The sequence below is a fragment of the Miscanthus floridulus genome, chromosome 3 (assembly GCF_019320115.1).
Source record: "Miscanthus floridulus cultivar M001 chromosome 3, ASM1932011v1, whole genome shotgun sequence".
NCBI classification, from domain to species: domain Eukaryota; kingdom Viridiplantae; phylum Streptophyta; class Magnoliopsida; order Poales; family Poaceae; genus Miscanthus; species Miscanthus floridulus.
In genome coordinates this window covers 144,250,354-144,269,804 of record NC_089582.1, presented here as the reverse complement: position 1 = coordinate 144,269,804, position 19,451 = coordinate 144,250,354, and the positions used below count along the sequence as shown (strand labels likewise).

The 19,451-nt window shown below is 43.0% G+C and overlaps 4 protein-coding genes across 7 annotated transcripts; 1 reads left to right on the top strand and 3 right to left on the bottom strand.

Annotated features, from left to right (window-relative positions):
• Window positions 1–16: 16 nt before the first annotated feature.
• On the bottom strand, window positions 17–3,335 carry LOC136542693 (uncharacterized). 2 transcript variants are annotated; one of them, XM_066535233.1, is made up of 7 exons: window positions 3,046–3,335; window positions 2,258–2,389; window positions 1,925–2,163; window positions 1,556–1,814; window positions 930–1,109; window positions 468–623; window positions 17–379 (listed from the first exon to the last, which is right to left on the bottom strand). In XM_066535233.1, exons 2-7 carry the CDS (start codon window positions 2,258–2,260, stop codon window positions 203–205), a joined length of 1,014 nt encoding a protein of 337 aa, XP_066391330.1. In that variant the 5' UTR covers window positions 2,261–2,389; window positions 3,046–3,335; the 3' UTR covers window positions 17–202. The 2 variants fall into 2 exon arrangements, with proteins under 2 accessions (XP_066391330.1, XP_066391331.1); XM_066535234.1 differs by lacking the exon at window positions 3,046–3,335 and adding an exon at window positions 2,658–3,032.
• A 4,919-nt stretch (window positions 3,336–8,254) lies between these two features.
• LOC136542691 (uncharacterized) lies at window positions 8,255–10,155 on the bottom strand. 2 transcript variants are annotated; one of them, XM_066535230.1, is made up of 4 exons: window positions 10,002–10,155; window positions 9,243–9,435; window positions 9,061–9,100; window positions 8,255–8,572 (listed from the first exon to the last, which is right to left on the bottom strand). In XM_066535230.1, exons 2-4 carry the CDS (start codon window positions 9,423–9,425, stop codon window positions 8,511–8,513), a joined length of 285 nt encoding a protein of 94 aa, XP_066391327.1. In that variant the 5' UTR covers window positions 9,426–9,435; window positions 10,002–10,155; the 3' UTR covers window positions 8,255–8,510. The 2 variants fall into 2 exon arrangements, with proteins under 2 accessions (XP_066391327.1, XP_066391328.1); XM_066535231.1 differs by having other exon boundaries at window positions 9,243–9,452; window positions 10,002–10,134.
• A 133-nt stretch (window positions 10,156–10,288) lies between these two features.
• LOC136542690 (DNA repair protein RAD51 homolog 4-like) lies at window positions 10,289–15,616 on the top strand. 2 transcript variants are annotated; one of them, XR_010780760.1, is made up of 9 exons: window positions 10,289–10,583; window positions 11,051–11,172; window positions 11,296–11,377; window positions 11,506–11,641; window positions 11,807–11,934; window positions 12,005–12,095; window positions 12,513–12,583; window positions 14,224–14,348; window positions 15,254–15,616. XR_010780760.1 is itself a non-coding variant. In XM_066535228.1 (9 exons), the coding sequence occupies exons 1-9, from the start codon at window positions 10,491–10,493 to the stop codon at window positions 15,290–15,292; spliced, it is 912 nt and encodes a 303-aa protein (XP_066391325.1). In that variant the 5' UTR covers window positions 10,292–10,490; the 3' UTR covers window positions 15,293–15,616. The 2 variants fall into 2 exon arrangements, 1 of the variants encoding a protein (XP_066391325.1); XM_066535228.1 differs by having other exon boundaries at window positions 10,292–10,583; window positions 14,199–14,348.
• A 703-nt stretch (window positions 15,617–16,319) lies between these two features.
• Window positions 16,320–19,348, bottom strand: LOC136542688 (bZIP transcription factor 60-like). The gene is made up of 2 exons (XM_066535226.1): window positions 17,913–19,348; window positions 16,320–16,954 (listed from the first exon to the last, which is right to left on the bottom strand). Exons 1-2 carry the CDS (start codon window positions 19,177–19,179, stop codon window positions 16,500–16,502), a joined length of 1,722 nt encoding a protein of 573 aa, XP_066391323.1. The 5' UTR covers window positions 19,180–19,348; the 3' UTR covers window positions 16,320–16,499.
• Between the last annotated feature and the right edge of the window lie 103 nt (window positions 19,349–19,451).

Sequence of the window (19,451 nt, the reverse complement as noted above, 5' to 3'; positions counted from 1 at the left end):
TGGCCGCATTCTGAAAATCTTATTGGCTGTCGTAAACTCGTATAATATATAAGAATACAAAAAGGAGAAAACTTGGAAAATTTTCTATGATTCCATCAGCACGTGTGTCATCTGTTGTATGCCTAACAAACTCATCTGTACAAAAAAGAATTCTAAAGCATTTTTGCGACTACAACTCCAAATGCCAATAACCCGCCCTCCATCACTTGACATAATCTGAACCATCAAGGAAGTGAGCAAACTCTGTCCCGTTCAGTTTGCTGCTAACTTCCTCCCAGTTCCTGACAAGGTCCGAAAGAGGTCTCGTGTGAATTTTCACCTGCCTGCTCATCAGCCTCCTCACCGGGACTCTGAGGAACTCTTGCACCTGGGATAATGCCTGCGCACCCAAGAGATGGCATTAATATTAGTTAACCCAAGAACGTAACAATGGATCTTTCAGTGGGACATCTAACTGCGCTCAGTACATTGCTGTTGCTGATTATATCCTCATAATAGAGGATCATGTGCCGCGTACTCTTGAAGTGGTCCAAGCAATCTCTGATGGCCTTCTCAATGTTTCTGATGTTTGTAATCAGAGTTGACAGATCCAGATGTGGTTTGAATTTTGCTAATATCTCAGCCTGCCCAAAATGAGCTGTACTAATCAGATAAGAGGTTGCAGTGTAATATCAGCTTAGATGCAGTTTATCTTTTACCCACCAGTGTAATCAAAATCACAAAGCTGCCATAAAATAAGTGATATATGTACTAAGCCACAACTCATGTAAAATGAGCTGTGGACAGCACTATGCTCAAAAGGGGGACCAACAGAACAAATCCTCTCTCTCTCTCTCTCTCTCTCTCTCTCTCTCTCTCTCTCTCTCCTTACCAACAGAACAAAGCTATGCCAGTAAATTTGTTTGAAACTGTTTGCACATTGAAATTACCTCTTCTATTGAGTGAACATGAGACTTGTGAGTTCCATTCAACTGCTTTGCATCTTTGTCGTAGTCGTTGGCCAACACAGATATAAGCCTGCGTAACGTGTTTCTCCTGAACAGAAATATAACAGAGACACCCTTCTTGTTCAAATAACCAACTATATCTTCAGGTTTTTCCAAAATTCCCTGGGAAAACACAATGTTGGAAGTTATGAGCCAGGCATATATTTAACATCTGGTAGGCATAAGCATAACTCCAATTGTTCTGATAAGAAGGAGCAGAACAAGTTTCAACATGGATCATCATTGTTAAGTGTTAACGAGCTTGGATGGTGAATTTTGCTTAGTACACAGTTTTAAGAACTGCAACCTGTAGGCATGTTAGTAGTTGGCAGTTGGCACATAGGCCATAGCTTTGAGAAAAACATCCATATATGCAGTATAATAGAGTTGAATTCTAGCTATAATTCTTACAGAATCCAAACTTTGGCAAGGAAAATAGATCATATAAAAAGGTTTGCCCATGTTCCACCGGATAGAACTGTAGTTTATAACACAGTGCTAGTCACCGCTGGCAAGGACTCCTCATGTTATGCTGTATTTTTCCATTTAGAAAGCCATAGTTAAAGTACCTGATTAAGCATCCACTTCAGTCCAAATGCAGCTGTGCACTCATTCTTCGCTGCGCTGGTGAGCCAGTCCAAATTATACAGTGTGTCAAGTGTTTGTAAGATAGACGAGATATTTTTTCTTCTATCCACTCTGTTAAAGATTTCGCCATTGGAACTAATGTTAGGGTGACTATTCAGCAAGGTCTCAAACCATCCACTTCCGGATCTTTGCATAGACACAATTACAAAGAATCGAACAGGAGTACATGAGCACTCCCCCCTGCAGCAGAAGGCACAACAATATCAACATCAGCCATAAAATATACTGTACTACATAATTGAGGACTACAAAGATTTTATCTATCCTCACAGTCAAGTGGTGGATGTTACCTGCTATAACTCGTAGGTTTTGGAAAGTGCACATAACTGAGCTCCTCACGTGGCACATAAGGCTTTCTGCAAATATTGTCCCTTTGTTCTTCTGGACTATTCCCCTCTTTTTCGTTCTCTAGCGTTATCTGATTAAAGGAGAGGTAGCATACATAGAAACCAAATGACGCAATGAAGAAAACAAACACTGGCCGTGGCAGAATTGGTGCTCCTTTGGAACTCTTAAGTGAATAAGGGTGCTGCAAGCACAAACACGATTTTAATGATCAGGCATTGCTGCTACTAGCAAGCATTGGGGACAAATAACTGTAGTCCAGGAGCACTGTGCTATACCATTTTCAGCTTGCAACAGATAACTACTGTCTAGGCTGATTTCTTGTTCTCCCACATGAGCACAGAGAGGAAGCATGTTTAATCCTAATTGACATCAGATGCTCACCATGTGCCAGCGCGTCACAGTGCATCCTGGTAAATCAAATGCAGATTTTACAGTCAGACAGCTGCTCATAAAAGAAGTAACATACTCGACAATGTAGCTGCCAATGCAGCGCTAATTGCAAATCTGCTTCAAGCAGTGCTCAACAAAGTTTACCAGGAACAAATAGGCCCAAAAAGTTTGAGAAGACGAACGAAATCAAACGAAACCCTGAAATAGGATTCGGTACAAACAATAATGGAGGAGGAGAGGAGCACATGAGAGCCAGCTCCACTAAATGCGGGAATAACCTCTCACCAAAACTCGCGCGACACGGAGCAAACCCAAGCAGCCGACGAAATCCCAGGTGGGATTTGAACTCCGAAATGGCGAAGAACCCCCGCGAGATGAAGAGAGGGAAGATCCGAAGACGGCTGGTTTTACTCGAGGTGAGCAAGATTCAGCTCTGACAAGCCTCCAACTCCAAGAAGCAAGACGCTCCCCAAAACCCTCGGCAGCCAGCGAGGAGCAAGAGCAGAACCAAGATTCGGGTGCGAAGAATCACGCACGGGCCAGGAAGGCTCCGAACTCCCCGCAGATGAGAGATGCCTCAAGCAGCGGAAGCAAGAAGAGGCAACTCTAACAGCAAGATCACGTGAGCAACCTAACACGCGTCGCGGCGGAGGCGGGGAAGAATGGTCGTCACCTGCTTCGTCAGCCGGAGGCCGGAGCGCGGACTTCGACTTCCCCGACCTCGCGCTCTCTCTTTCGCACGGCTCCGACCTTTCCTCGGGTCCCTCTCGTGATCTCGTCCCGCGCTCACAATCAAGAACAGGAGGAACGGAAAAACGGTGCCGTAGGAATGCCTCTTGAATTCCTTTTTAAGATGGTTTGAAACGTGGGCAAGGCCGCATTTTCTTCCCTTTTTCTTTTGAACTCAAAAAGGGCAAACCAAGCAAAAGCAAACAAAAGCGAAGAGGGGCCATGGCATGAAATGTGAACGAGCAGGAGCGTGTGGTGCACCTAGTCTTCGTGTACCATTTGCAAAATATATAAAAGACTAGAAGAGGCGGGTAATTTCCTCCTGTTGATGTCAGTCAAACGCGTACTTAAATCAAATTCAGATTTTGCAATGGTTGTTCTTTTTCTTCTTGTCTGGAGTCTGTAGTTACTCCGTAACTCCGTTGGTTACTTGCAGCAGCAGCAACCAAAACAAGACTTTTCCTAAATAAATTAAGATAGACTAGAGTTAAAATCCAACAGAAACAATCAAGATTTAGGTACATGAATAGATGTCTTCTAAATACTCCTATCTAAGGTTAAGTCTTTGGATATATTTCATCATTTCAAGTCTCCTTTTATTGGCCATATTCGGCTTATCCCATATTTAGTTTGTTTGGCTTCTTTTTTCAGTCGGAACAATATTTTTTTCTCACAACAATTCAGCCGGAACAGTGTTTTCAGCCAGTTTCAGCCAAGTTTCAGACCAGCGAACGGGGCCAGCCTCTACCCAAGTCAACTTCGGTCTTTCTCTGCCTCTCTTCACGTTACTATCCTGGCTTAGGATTCCATTACACACCGATGCCTTTAGAGGCCTTCGTTGGACATGTCCAAACCATCTCAACCGGTATTAGACAAGCTTTTCTTCAATTGGTCCTACCCCTAATCTATCACGTATATCATCGTTCCGAACTCGATCCCTTCTTGTATGACCGCAAATCCAACGCAACATACGTATTTCTGCGACACTTATATGTTGAACATGTCGTCTTTTCGTAGTCCAACATTCTGTACCATATAACATAGCAGGTCTAATCGCCATCCTATAAAACTTGCCTTTTAGTTTCTGTGGTACCATTTTGTCACAATGAACACCAAATGCTTGCCTCCACTTCATCCACCCTGCTTTGATTCTATGGCTAACATCTTCATCAATATCCTCATCTCTATGTAGCATTGATCCTAAATATCAAAAGGTATCCTTCCTAGGCATTACTTGACCTTTCAAACTAATATCTTCCTCCTACCGAGTAGTAGTACCGAAGTCACATCTCATATACTCAATTTTAGTTCTACTGATTCTAGAACCTTTGGACTCCAAAGTCTCCCGCCATAACTTCAATATCTGATTCACTCGTGTCCAGCTTTCATCAACTAGCACTACATCGTCCGCGAAAAACATACACCAAGGAATGTCCCCTTGTATGTCCCTTGTGACCTCATCCATCACTAAGACAAACAAATAAGGGCTCAAAGCTGACCCTTGATGTAGTCCTGTCCTAATCGGTAAGTCATTCGTGTCTCCATCACTTGTTCGAACTCTAGTCACAACATTGTTGTACATGTCCTTAATGAGCCCGATATACTTCGTTGGGACTTTATGTTTGTCCAAAGCCCATCACATAACATTCTTTGGTATTTTATCATAAGCTTTCTCCAAGTCAATAAAAACCATGTGTAGGTCCTTCTTCTCCCTATACCGTTCCATAACTTGTCTTATTAAGAAAATGGCTTCCATAGTTGACCTTTCGGGTATAAAACCAAATTGGTTCATAGGGACCCACGTTATTGCTCTCAAACGATGCTCGATAACTCTCTCCAATAGCTTCATAGTATGGCTCATCAACTTAATTTTCTGGTAATTAGTACAACTTTGAATATCTCCTTTATTTTTATATATTGGTACCAATATACTTCTCCTCTACTCATCAGACATCTTGTTCGATCGAAAAATATGGTTAAACAGCTTGGTTAGCCATACTATAGCTATGTCCTCAAGGCATCTCCACACCTCGATTGGGATACCATCCGGTCCCATCGCCTTACCTCCTTTCATCCTCCTCAACACCTCTCTGACATCAGATTCTTGGATTCTTCTCACAAAGCGCCTATTGGTGTCATCAAAAGAGTCATCCAACTGAATGGTTGTGTCCATATTCTTACCGTTAAATAATTTGTCAAAATACTCTTGCCATCAATGTCGGATCTCATCCTCCTTTACCAAGAGATGCTCCCTTTCATCCTTAATGCACTTAACTTGGTTAAAGTCCCTTGTCTTTCTCTCACGAACCCTAGTCATCCTATAAATGTCCTTCTCTCCTTTCTTCATACTCAAATGTTGGTAAAGATCCTCGTATGCTCTACTCTTTGCCACACTTACAGGTCGCTTTGCAATCTTCTTTGCCACCTTGTACTTCTCTATGTTGTCCACACTCCTGTCATGGTACAAGCGTCTATAGCATTCTTTCTTCTCCTTAATAGCCCTTTGGACTTCCTCGTTCCACCACCAAGTATCTTTAGCCTTGCCTACACTTCCTTTGGTTACTCCACACACCTCTGAGGTCACCTTCCAAATATTGGTTGCCATCTTCTCTCATATGTTGTTTATGTCATCTTCTTCCTTCCAAGAACCCTCTTTGATAACCTTTTCCCTGAATATCTCTGACGTCTCCCCTTTTAGTTTCTACCACTTTATTCTTTCAATCTTAGCTTGTTTATCCCTACGGACACGCACCTGAAAACAAAAGTCTGCCACCAAAAGCTTATGTTGAAAAACAACACACTCCCGTGGTATCACCTTGCAACCCAAGCATGCTCGTTTGTCATTTCTTCTTGCGAGGACAAAGTCAATCTGGCTAAAGTGTTGTCCGCTACTGAAGGTCACTAGATGAGATTCTCTATTTCTAAAGAAAGTGTTGGCTATCATCAGGTCAAAAGCTACCGCAAAGTGCAGAACTTCCCCCCCTCCTGATTTCTACTACCATACCCAAAACCTCCATGAACTGCCTCGAAACCCGCGCTTATAGTACCTGCATGCCCATTAAGATCTCCTATAAAAAGCTTCTCACTACTAGGTACAGCTCTAATCAGGCCATCTAAGTCTTCCCAAAACTGTCTCTTAGCACTCTCGTCGAGGCCTACTTAGAGGGCATACGTACTAATTATGTTCAAGACCATATCACCAACGACAAGCTTGACTAAGATAATCCTATCTCCTTATCTTCTCACTTCCACCACACCATTCTTGAGGCTTTTATCAATTAAAACTCCTACTCAATTTCTATTCACGACTATCCCTGTGTACCAAAGTTTGAAACATGTATTGTCCACCTCCTTTGCCTTCCAACCCTTCCATTTAGTCTCTTGAACGCATAATATATTTACACGCCTCTTAGTCGCGGTATCAACTAATTCTCTTAACTTACCTGTAAGCGACCTTACATTCCAACTACCTAAATGGATCTTAGTTGGTTCGACTAGCTTCCTTACCGTTTGCACCCGTCGACTCAGATGTGAAGATCCTTGCTCATTTTTCACTACACCCGGACGCCGATGTAGCGCGCCACTAAGGAAGCGACGACCCGGTCCTTGCTCACTTGACACTATGCCCAGATCACGACACGGCGCATCACCAAGGGGGTGCCGACTCGGTCCTTGCCCATTTAACACCATAACCGGGTTACAATATGACGCGTCGCTAAGAGGGTTACGTCCAACGATTTTTTTTTGGGTTTCATCTCCATTAGAATGACTAGATTTAACGTTGGCTCGCCACGCCTATCACAACCCTCCGTAACTCTGTTGGTTACTTAATTAATTAATTTGTCTTCTGTTTTGGTTGAGGTGAAAGATGCCTTAACTAATACTGGTTCGGCCGTTTTGTTTCTTTAGATTAGATAGAACCATTTAGGGATCCTTAGAACGTAGAGATTTTGCAGAAATTATATAAAAAAATATCTACATTTTATAAAAAATAATTCATTCTTATAAGAACGCCAGCGTAAAATATCCAACATTCCAAATATGGCCTTTAACAATTTTCGTCCTCTTGAATGGTGAATTGGTGATGATATATTTTTGGGGGTTTGGTAATTGACAATTGTAGTTGATTTAGAGCCTGTTTGGATTGCGGGAAAAAAATTCATGTTCCTACGTTTTTTCTGTGAAATTGAATTGATTCCTGTGAAATTCCTACGAGATTCCTGTGTTCCAAACAGGCTAGAGTGATAATAAATCATGCAGATCAAATTGTTTATTTGACTCTTCAAGGGAAAAACACAAGGACAACGTCACAAACGGTGACTTTAGTTTGAGTAGGACGTTTCGTATGTATTGTCTGCATCGCGCGCCGTTCAAAACTTGATATGTGAGCAAAAACTCCGTCCGCGTTGAGTTGTTCAAAAAGCTGTTGCTACCAAACCAAATGCTCAAGCTCCTGAAAAGCTGTCTCTGCTGCCTTTTCTAAGGAAAAAGCAAGCTTGGAGATTTTTTACAGCTGCATTTCAATTGTTTAATAATAACATAATATAACCCCATTGGTTGGAGCACTTTCGCAGATTTTCGCAATCAAATGGCAAGTTCAAAAACTGGTAGAACGGAAACGGTAGACTAAGGTAGGCTATGAAATTACAATTCTGCCGAATTATGAATTTGAATGAATTACAAATGCAGATATTTTCCCCCTGTTAGAGCAGACGAAATCCGTCCGAACATAGTAATTTTTTGTCCTGAGAAAGAGAGACCACAAGCCCACAACTACTGTTGTAGTCCTGTGATGCAAGTCTAGACCATGTTTAGTTCACCCAGAATCCAAACTTTGGCACTATGAAAAAAAAAAATCCCTATCACATCAAACTTGCGGTACATATATGGAGTACTAAATGTTAACGAAATAAAAAACTAATTGCACAGTTTGGTTGTACTTTGCGAGACGAATGTTTTAAGCCTAATTAGTCAACGATTAAACAATTGTTCCTAAATACAAACGAAATGCTACAGTGCACAGTGCCGAATTCAGGCGGCGCAAGTTTGGACGCAACTAAACGCGCCCCTAATGCGTTGCCCATTATGTCACCGACAGCGTAGTTGAATCGAGCAACAGCCAAGCAGCAATAGCAGCAGCAACAGTGAGTGTATTAGGTGACGGAGGCACAGATGGATTCACATGCTAGAGCTGGTACAAAAGGACAATTAGGTGCGCTTGATCCCAACATCAAGGCAGACACCAGTAGGTACAAGAGCACGGCATCAGTTGGAGCGTCAAATCAAAGCTTAATATCATCCACAATGGTTTGGGATCTTCATAACAATTTTTTTCCTAGAGGGACCAATGTAGAGCAACGGGTCCACTCCGAGAACACACAGCCCCTTGTTGAGATGACGGACTCATCTTCATGATGATGACATGAAATCCTCTGGCCTGGCAATGAAAACTTCCTCAAACTCATCGTCATCTGGTGAAGAACAGAAATTGCAGTCAGCAATTGTCAGACTGAAAATGCAGTATTAGCTACAGAAATTACAGTCTGGAAGCTGCATTGAGTAGGTTGAGATTTTAGAAAAGGACTAGCATCATGCATTCACTTTATTTAGAATAGGGGCAACCTGCTATTTTGCTATGATAAACCACGTTGCAATTATAGGTTCTTCTTGATTTATTAATTAACATAGAAATAAGGGAAAAAGTGTAAATTTCTTGCTAGAGAAAGCATAGCCTATGTCCAACCCACAGTCCAGAAAACAGATCAATCCGATGATTAGTGAATGATGACCCAAGACATAACAAAGGTATTTTCTACAAAGTTAAACAGTTGCTGGGCAATAATCATAACCATTGAGTGGTATACTAAGAGTAAGCAAAAAAATGGAAACAATAATAATGCAAAAAGCACTACCTGAAAGATACTAAGGAAAAATAAAAAGTAGACAAAACCCACGATACCTTTTCTTAGTGCCAATGCAACAATGGAATCGTTTTCCACCTGAACAAGTATAAAAAAGAAAATATCACACAACCGACAGATGAATTAGACAAGCTGTGGGTTTAATCTTCAAAGAGAACTGATATGCTAAGGCTACACAAACTAAACTGTACCGTGACTAAACAAACTAGATATATGGTACCTTCTGATCTGCCAGCGTCTTTGAGTCTTCAAGCACATCACTGCTGGGCCACAAGAACAACTGCTGATTAATAGGAGGTTGATCTATCAGCGAATGCAACTTCTGTTTGATGCTCAAAGCTGTTTCTGTTGGTTCACATTGAATGAAGTAGGTAGTCTTGTTGCGCTTCACGCGGATATACATGTTTGCAAGCCTGCATCGGCAGAATGCCTAAAAATTATCAGTACACAGATGGAATGGAACCAGCAACAGAGGGAAATATCTCTGCTTCCCAGAAACCATATTCACTACTCCAGGGGTTGGTGGAATGTAGTAGCACTATAGTGATAAGCGTACTGCTTATCTTAGTAATAATACCCTAAAAACTGCTGAGGGCAATGAAATCCTATGGTTGCATTGGACATGGATTACGTAAAGGGTCTCGATAAGTGTCTAATTGAGCGAATCAATCATGTATACAAACACGCAGTCAGCTGTAAAAGGTACAAATAAATTCCTATAGTGAAAACACAATAGAACAAGCATGCCAGAACAAATGCGTTCTGGTAACAGGCAACGCGAAGTATTACCCTAAAATCATGAAATTATACTCGATCCCAATGGTTCTTGAAGCAAAGTGACTACACAATACCCCGCAACGAACAAAACCTACGCGTAAAAGCCGCCTGCGGAGCCCCCAGCTACTCTCGCACGCCAATGAATTGAACACACAAGTACACAAGAGTTGGTCAGATTCGCGAGCCGGGAAACGAGACGCACCCTGGGGATCGCCGATCTGTCTTCCCCTGGGGTGGCACGCGGGCCAACGGGGCCGTCGGCGGACGCGCGCGGCACGGCGGCGCTGGCGTTGACGAGCGAGATGCCGAGGAGCCGGGAGATAGAGACGGAGACGACCCGCGGCGGATAGGTGGAAGCGAGGCGAGGGTAGGGGAGACGGGAAAGGATCTGCGCTACTCAGCGCGTTGGGCTATTGGGCCTGCCATTGTGCTTGCTTACCCCGCCACACATTATCAAAGTGGGCTGGCCCAGTACTCGGTCTTAGCTCCTTCGTTTTCCTTCGCCCGACGCGGCGGTCGCCGCTCTCGCTCGGTTTGCCGGGGTTCCCGTAGGGGCAGGCGTCCTACCTTGCCCTACTGGTGACCTTCCAGGGGCACCGCGTGCTGGCGGAGGTCTCCAGCGGTGGCCCATAACTGCTATAGATCACTAACGGTGGTGTCGGCGGCAAGCGTCAACTACTCGGCGGCGGTGATGGCGGCGGCCGGTGGCGGAGGAGGAGGCGGAGGGCGAGCCACCACATCCGGCTGCGGTCTCAAGCGCCGCTACTCACCACACGACAAGGAGGTCCGCATTCTTCTTATTCTTCTTCTGGTGTTTTCTCGCCTGCCATCATCGCATAAATGTTTGCTGTACTAGAAATGTTAGTCTGACTGATACTACACATGACGTTGCACGTTCGGTTTGCTAGTGGGGTATTTTGCACGTTGAAACCATTTCGCAGACGACTGAGTCGGCCAATTCGTCTTCCTTTAGGGGTTGATGACTGACCTTAAACATTTGGGGAGAAGAGTCCATGTCCATCATTACATTTAGAAGTAAAAATGACCTCCGGAATATCAAGAACCCAAAATTAACTGCTCCACTAACTGAAAATTCGTCGCAAGTTGAATTTAGGGGTTGTAAGTAACATCGTAATGCGGCAATTGCCAACTAACAGAGCTGATGGCACATTTGGTAGCGAAGAACTTTTGTACTACTGAATCACCGAGTGTTTTCCATTCATGACATATGAGATGATATGATACACACAGGAGGAGACGATGAATCAAGATCAGTCTTCTAAGGAAGATTGGTGTGGGCGATTGTGGAATGGGATGGACTTGCTCAAGGATGTCACAGAAAACAAGCATGTCCTCCCTACTGGACTTGAAGGGTATAGTCATGCCCTCTCTTACTCAGTCTTCGTCTCTTATTGGCTACATTAACATCCTTGTCTATATTACCTATTATGATCAATATGATCCTAGTATCATTTATTTAATCTTTCAATTGCCAGCATTGACACACTTCTTGGAGGCGGCCTGCGCCAAGGTCAGCTGACAGAGGTTACTGGACCATCATCTTCTGGTAAAACACAGGTGAGAAGATGAGTTATCTTTTATATACACTTAAAATGCTTATGGTTACTGCTTAGGATGATTGTATTGGAACTAGTATGGGCTAAATCATAATCATGCTCTTGTCTATTGCATATATACCATTTCAGGTCTGTCTACATTCTGCTTCACATGTTGCAGTGAAGCATATGGGTGTGGTTATGTACTTGGATACTAGTAATTCCTTCTCTCCTAGTCGCATTGCCACCATAATTGATGGAACTAACGACCTATCTGATCAAAGAGGTAGACAGTCACCCACATGTCTAGCCTGCTCATACCTTTTGTCATTCTTTGAGTTCTCATAATTTATTTCAATTCTTATGGTGTAAATAGAAATTTGTTCCAGCAGTTTGCCAACAAAAGCTTTACCATATGTTGTATATATAGCTTAAGATCTACAGCAACCAGGTTTTGACTTGCCACATAAGGAGAGGCTCAAGACCATGATGAGAAGCATCGTCTGCAAGTCTGTGTTTGATATATTTGGTATGTTTGAAGTATTACATCAACTTGAAGTCTCTCTACTGAATGACAAGGTATGAATGAAGCCTTCCTTATTGTTTCAGATTTCTTGTCAAATACTTCTCTGACATGGCACATGTACAGGTAAAAAGTGGTGGTAGGAAAATTTGCTTACTTATCGTTGACTCGATATCATCCTTGCTTGCTCCCATCATTGGTGGCAAGTATCCACAAGGTACCACCTTCAAGCCTTGTCTACAATTCCTCCCCACCACCACCACCACCACCACCACACACACACAGAGAGAGAGAGAGAGAGAGAGAGAGAGAGAGAGAGAGAGAGAGAGAGAGAGAGAGAGACTTTATGCAGGAATATCAAGAGGTTGAGATAAATTAGATTTGAATATGATTCTGTGAGTTAGGAACTGAATTGAATTGGTGCTTATGCAAGATAGCTTATGAATTTAGTATAAACTTAATAATAATGTCTATGATACAACTGCTAATTTATAATCTCAGCTGGTCATAAATTGGATTTCCCTAAGTTAAGTTCCTAAACAATAGTCTCTGGGATATTGCTTCCTAAGAGGAAGACGTCCTTAATTCACAGCTTTTGTTTCTTTTCTCTGAACCTGTATTAATAAACTGACAGGGCGGTCGATGATGATATCAGTGGCGATGATTCTAAAGAAGTTAGCCTATAAGCATAATCTATCTGTTCTGGTAATTTCTTTGAACCCCAGTTTTTGGTAAGCACTCATGGAATGCTAATTGCATGCTCTGGGATGAGCATATTTGGAGCAATTGAGAATTGTTAACTTGGTGTAAACCTAGATTCAACTCTTTGGCTTGAATTTGATTGTTTTTCTTATTAACGGGAAGATACTTAAAAAAAAAAAAGATGCTTTTTTAAAAAAAAAAAAACTATCTAACGTTTTGATTTTGGTCATGGGGATAATATATGTATTCAATTTATTTGTCAAATTCGTTGTGCAACTATGCAATGTTCACTCAGCAGTATTGTTTACATGCATTGAGAGAATAAGAACTGTAATATCGTGGTGATTATCTTGATGATGCATAGCACCTGAATTTTCATGCTGAAGATTGTTTGATCTTATTCGACAGGCTGAATCTGTATGGTGTTTGGTCTTGAATTTGCATACTACCTTCCATGCATTAAACACACTAAAAAAGAGATTACATATGGGCTGTTGAAACATAAAAGAGATGTCCACAAAACAACTACTACGGACTAGACCATAGTTAGTTTCTGTAATTTGCACCTGCATAACATAACAAGGCTCCTTTATCTAAATTGGTGGTCCTAGTTACCAGCCACACATTCGTTCCGTTAAAAACACAGTCACTATGATGTTTCCAAATTTGTGAAACAACTACAATAATCAAATAATTGAGCCCATTCCTCATTTGCTTGTCAATTTGTTTAAGATCTTGGCACCACCATGAGGAGAAAGCTGTAGAGTTCAGCTCCTATTGCAGACCCAGACACTGGAGAATGATAAACCACGCTTGCCTAGAGAAGACCCATGAAATTAGCAAGTGCTGTATAGTCTTCATCCCTTTGATTGCTCAATGCCTGGCAGTCGGGGTGTGGTAGCCCACATTTGGCAAGCCTATCTGCTGTCCAACTGTGACTGCGAATGGCCAAGAATTTGCAGCGCAAAGGAGCCCAAGATTTCTAAATACGCTTCCATGGAATACACCTAATTGTGCCCGCAAAGAAAGCGTTATAGGTTACTTTGGAGGAGCAGCAACCAGATTTTGCCAATTTCCATATATGCTGGTCTTGTCATGCATGTCCTTTGCTAATGTACTTTATTGGTATTCAAGCCACAAAAAATTATGTAGCAGGCTCTTTTTTCTCTACTCCATTTTCTCTGGTCTGAAGTCTGAACTAGCTACCAGTTAGCTCCAAGTATTTGAGTGAGGAAGGTTCCAAGGATGGACCAGTATATTTTTTTCTTCAGTCTTCAATATTTTCTTGTAATAAGGTACCAATGACCTAAAAATGGTTAACATCATGTACCGAGAATGTTTATTCTTCCATATAATCAGCTGTTTAGGATGTACCATCATTGCATGGTTGGTGACTCAACGAATACCACATACCACCTTTGTTTTAGCATTTGAAATGGAAGTTTATGTTACTGCTTGGCTTCCTATAGGCATTCATAAACTATTTGCCTTAAACAATTGATTTTACAAATTGCTATGAATCAGACAGCAAAATTTTTTGGCGAATACTGGCAAGTCTGAAACGAAAAGTTTTTTTCTTAAGTTCATTCATTGAGTTACTCTCTTGCATCAAAACCAGGTAACCAACCATATGGTTTCAGCAGGCAATGGAGCTGTCAAGCCTGCTCTTGGTGAGAGCTGGAAAGCTGTTCCACATGTCCGCCTGGTGATATCTCGTGTACATGGTAGTAATATCTGCACAGCAACTGTGCTGAAGCACACACTACTGGTATTTCCTTTGGCAATTTGATTATACTTCTAGCTTTCATTGCAACAGCAGTAATGCTTGTTGTTGAAGTAGAACTTGCATGGGTAATAACTAATAAAACAGCAGTACCATTTTTTAATAAACAGATAGATTGTCAGGGTGCTGAAACACACTGGGTATTTTCTTGGTTATTTGGTTATAATTTTTTTTAGCTTTCATTGCCACAGCAGCGATGGTTGTCCCTGCAGAACTCCCGTGGAAAAACCAGCAGTACCATTTTGTTAATAAGCAGATAAATTGTCCTTATGAGATTTTTAGAAGCATCATTTTCTATACCCGTATACCATAGCATTGCATTTGATTACCCTATGCAAGTGTATTATGTGTGTACGCTATATGGTTTGTCCATGCCTTCTAGAGAATTTTATTTTATTTTTCCCAAGCTTCTGATTTATGCTGGACAGCAACAACAGCAGACATATGTTTTATGCATTTTGTTCATTCTGAGACAAGATGCATGTGAGACCAGCAGGAAGCATTTGACTTATGAGTAGTACTTCATTTGTAATACCTCGTAAAAGAGTGATTAAGTTAATGATATGCGCCTTCGGGGTATGTCAATCTGTCTGATTAATAGCATCTCATCGTATAGTGTAGTGTGTGTGTAGAGTTGTGTGTGGTTTTTGTGTGTGTTGTGTTGTATGGGTTCTTATCCCATTTTAGTATCTTCTTAATATAATGATGCGCAGCTCTCCTGTGTTTTCGAGAAAAAAAACATCTCATCGTATAGAGAAGTCAGATAATACTGCATATGGAGGGCTTGAGATATTCTTGTTGCCATAGTTTTCAATTTTTTATTTTTGTCTCTGCTCACTCCGTGGCCTTTTACATTGCTTGTTTTTCCTAACCTTGTTACTGAATCGCAGGCTTCTGGCCGTACTGCAAAATTTGTGGTACCCAGCTAACCTTTCGGACGAGGTGATGACAGATTGGCCGTTAAGGACTGAGACGATTTTCATGCCCTAAGACACAGTGAATATTTCTCTTTTCTTTTTGGTTGTACATACATGGTGTGTAGTGTATGCCCCATGAGGCAGAGTAGGATATGTGTATATGTACTAGTAGGTTATTGGAGACTTGGAGTAGTCCTTGCATTTTATTTTCCTTTTGCAACAAATGGTAAATGTATCTTATCTTCCGATAAAGTATAGCTTATTTTGTCGGGGCTTTTGCATGGTTACCATCACTTTGGAGCCTTTTTTTTTCTGTCTGTCATCACCATTGTGTAGTGGGCCACAAGCGTCATGGACCTATAAATTTAATATGCTACTTCCGTCCTAAAATAAATGCGTATTATGTTTTTCGAGAAGTGAAACCCTTTTAAGTTTGACTAGCTCCATATAAAATAGTATCAATATTTGTATTTTCAAATGAATCTATTATAAAAATATATTTTATAATCAATATAACTAATTTAATAATATTTATTACACATCATACTTATTTTGTATATATATTTAGCCAAATTTAAAATATTTAATTTCTCGGTAAGTGAGATGTGCGCTTATTTTGGGACGACGGAGGGTGTACTCTACTCTGAACTCTGAAGTGACCGAGATACTTCAGGAGTATCGTAATGGGCCCCGAGTGTCATGGGCTCGGACCTACACCTGCGAAATGATCTGTTCATCCTCTGAATTATTTTTATTTTTTGCAGGTTCTATGATCGCAAAACTTAGCCCATGCTCAACACATATACGTATCATGCTTTGCTTGATTGTATATGTTTGGAACAATGCACCTGCTTCATTGTATAGGTTTGGAACAATGCACCTGAATGAGCAATCCGTATACATACGTTTGGAACAGTGCGTTTATATAGGTTTGTGTTTGTTAGATTCCTGGCACGCAGCCACACAGGACAGCATGAACTGATGACATATCAAAAGCACTGCGGCATCATCCAAGCCCACAAGGCAAAAACACACCATGGAGCACAGAAAACTTGAATAAATGAAGAAATGCAGCTGTCTTACAACTCTTGCGCTATAGAATGTACAAGTCCAGCTCTATCAACATACTTAGAAGAGTAGATTAGTTCCTTCAGAGAGAATTACTATGAAGTTAATGTATATAAAACTGAACGCATATACTCGCCTCCAAAACCCAGACCTAAAGGTGAGGGCTATGGCTTTTGAACGGCAGGACACAAGAGTAAGTAACATACTTAACACTATCTATAAGAACGACAACGAAGATCCGGGACAACGATTTTGAAGAGATCCTCCCCTCACCATCCCCGTCGCCAGCCTCTCTGGGATCAGCCAGCACTGAGACGACCACCGATGAAACAGGCTTCGTACTGCCAAAGCTCTCATTCTTCGGTGGTGTTTTGAGGTGCTCGGTGTCGTTGGATGTTGAACCTCTTAAAGGAATGGCCTCAGAGTATGAAATCCTTCTGTTCTTCACCGTGTGAGGATGAGCAGAGGGAAGATTTTGAGTAAAATTCTGTGACGAGTTTGACATGGCATTGGAGTAGACAGGAATGATGCCATTTGAATGAGCAGATGATGGAGATGCATCAAACTGGAAAACTTCAGTGCACATTCCTGAGCTCAGCAAGGGGCCTGAAAACGAGTGCAGGAGCAATGATCAGTAAACAAAGGAATAACATCCACAGTTAGAACAGTAACTTAACAGGTACAAATGAATAAAAGTATACTAAGAAAACACTAAGCATAAAACCCTTTTTACATATAGAAACAAAGCATGTATGATGAAGCTACAACTGAATTATCCAGAAACACCTGTATCCTCACTATGAGCGTAGCTACTTCACATATCCACATTATTCATGCATGTTAACACACCAATGCAATTAACTTCAATAGTTTTTTTTTGGAAACTTGCCAGGAGCACTGGCGCATCATGTAAGACTCGTAAATGGGCAACTACACTTGACCGCGCGCTCAAGCGCAATTGAGACTGTCTAAGGGATCTCAGAACGCGTCTACTGAGGCACACACACCCTATACACACACCATGCCTACAGTCCCCTCTGGGGAAAATCCCCGGTGCAGCACCCACGGTCGCCCAGACTGGGATTCGAACAGTGGGCGGGCAGCGTGGCCACTGCCAGCGCTACCAACTGAGCTAGAGCTCGTCCGCATTAACTTCAATAGTGACAACTATTGGCCTGACCTACTAACACTCCACACGGTATGATGGTAGCTACTTTCTAAGTGGCCTACAAACCCAAACAAGGATTTATTGCTCTAGTATTGCAGGGAAGATATACAAGCATATATGTGCAAATATGTTGTCCAGCCATATCAACCTCCCATTTCAATTGCTTAGCACTTAAAAGTGACTGCATGATCTTTGAGGCTTCATTACTTTGTGTTAGTTAGCCTACATGCTAATATTGAAAGTAAGCTTCAAGTAGTGACTGATCTTCAGATCTCATTTATATCACTACTAGTATAAATTACTACAGAAAGCATCATAGCAATATGTTATGTAGGTCATTCCAAACACAACAAAATATTAAACTGAGCAAAGTATGTAAAATTCATAGCATCTTACCAGACATTGCTTCACTAAACCACTGTGGCAGCAATCCATCCTCCTCCCTATACACGTTTCCATCTGCAGGAGCCAAAGCCATCAGTTCATGTTTCATCATTCCTTTGGTTGATTCCATAACCTCTCCTGCTTCCAATGGAGTCACATAGCCAGGAATTGCCAAGCTAGTCTCTTCCTTCTTTTGGTTTTGAGGACTCTTCCCATCATAGCTAGACAGCCGCAATGAAGCTTTCTCACTAGCAACAATCGACTTAATAACAAGATTCCCATTAATCTTGACATGTTTCCCATTCTTCGGTAGATACAACAGCGCTGGAAGCGTCTCACTGGCACTCTGTGGCAGCTTTGGATCGATACCATCCGAGACATTATCACGAGGCCCCTCAACAGCCAGCACCCTCCCATGATGAGCTGGACGGAATGCAGCACCTTCTCCAGCATCAACAGAGTCATACATCCGATTTACTGCAGGAATCAAACACCCACAAAGCATCACAAGGCAAAGCAACCCCAGGAAGCTAATACTTGCAACCTTCTTGGTCTTCCTAGCCTTCTTGGCCGGTGGCTCTGCTGCAGCAGGTGCAGGCTGCTGGGGTTTCAGACGAGGAATTGGCACCAGCGGTACCTGTGATCCACGCATGGGATACGCCGGGTGCATCCACGGCATCGGCAAAGGATACATCGCGGGGTACATCGGCATCGGCAGCGGGGGCGCGGCTCCAGCAGCGCCACCCAGCTGCTGCTTGAGAGCGGCGTTCTCGGCAGTGACGCAGGAGATCCTGGCGGAGAGGTCAGCGATGGTGGCCTGCATGGCCTTCACCTTACCCTCCAGCTCCTCCACGTACTGCTGCTTCCTCTGCCGCGACAGGTGCGCGCTCTCGCGGTTGCGCACCAGCCGCGCGCGGCGCTTCGCTTCGTCCTCCTCCCTCTTCCCCTTGCCGCTGACATCAGTGCCGCTCGCGCTCCTCGAAGACGACTCCGAGGACTCCTCGTTCCTCAGCCCGCCGCCGTCCCTGCCGGCGCCGGAAGAGGACGACCCCCGCTCCGGAGACCCAGCCGAGGAGGACGAGGTCGCGAGCGGCGGCGGCTGCGAGAGTTGCCCGTCCGACGCGAAGAGGTCGAGGTCGAGGTCGAAGTCGATGTCCAGGTCCAGATCCTCCAGATCGAAGTCCTCGAACGCGAAGCTTTCGCCGTCGACGGGCGCCTGAAATTCGGGGAAGGGGAGGTCCGCGAAGGGGTCCGGCGCGAGGAGGGCCGGCTCCGCCATGGCCTTGCCTTAGCCGATCTGGTCACGGCCGGCGTATGCGCATACACACACCCCGCTGAGGAGGCTAATGGTTGAGTCTCTCGGGATCGCGCTCGCCGACGACGCGGTTGCGGAGGCGTGCAGGGTTTGCCGCAAAAAAGTTAAAAGTGTGGGGAACCGGGAGGGGTCGGTCGTCGGAATCGGTGGGGTTAATTGGTGGAGACGAAGCCGCCGTGCGTGGCGGTGTGGTCAAAGCTGGACGCCTCTGGAACCTTTGATGGGCCGCTGGAATG

Coding starts and splice junctions, on each gene's coding strand:
- LOC136542693 (XM_066535233.1), bottom strand. Junction 1,815..1,924: donor AAACCTACGAGTTATAGCAG/GTAACATCCACC, acceptor CTTCTGCTGCAG/GGGGGAGTGCTCATGTACTC. Junction 624..929: donor ATGTTCACTCAATAGAAGAG/GTAATTTCAATG, acceptor CATTTTGGGCAG/GCTGAGATATTAGCAAAATT.
- LOC136542691 (XM_066535230.1), bottom strand. CDS start 9,425: ATGTATATCCGCGTGAAGCGCAACAAGACTACCTACTTCATTCAATGT. Junction 9,101..9,242: donor AGACGCTGGCAGATCAGAAG/GTACCATATATC, acceptor ATACTTGTTCAG/GTGGAAAACGATTCCATTGT. Junction 8,573..9,060: donor TGCATTGGCACTAAGAAAAG/GTATCGTGGGTT, acceptor GTTCTTCACCAG/ATGACGATGAGTTTGAGGAA.
- LOC136542690 (XM_066535228.1), top strand. CDS start 10,491: ATGGCGGCGGCCGGTGGCGGAGGAGGAGGCGGAGGGCGAGCCACCACA. Junction 10,584..11,050: donor ACTCACCACACGACAAGGAG/GTCCGCATTCTT, acceptor TGATACACACAG/GAGGAGACGATGAATCAAGA. Junction 11,378..11,505: donor CATCTTCTGGTAAAACACAG/GTGAGAAGATGA, acceptor ATACCATTTCAG/GTCTGTCTACATTCTGCTTC.
- LOC136542688 (XM_066535226.1), bottom strand. CDS start 19,179: ATGGCGGAGCCGGCCCTCCTCGCGCCGGACCCCTTCGCGGACCTCCCC. Junction 16,955..17,912: donor GTTTAGTGAAGCAATGTCTG/GTAAGATGCTAT, acceptor ACTCGTTTTCAG/GCCCCTTGCTGAGCTCAGGA.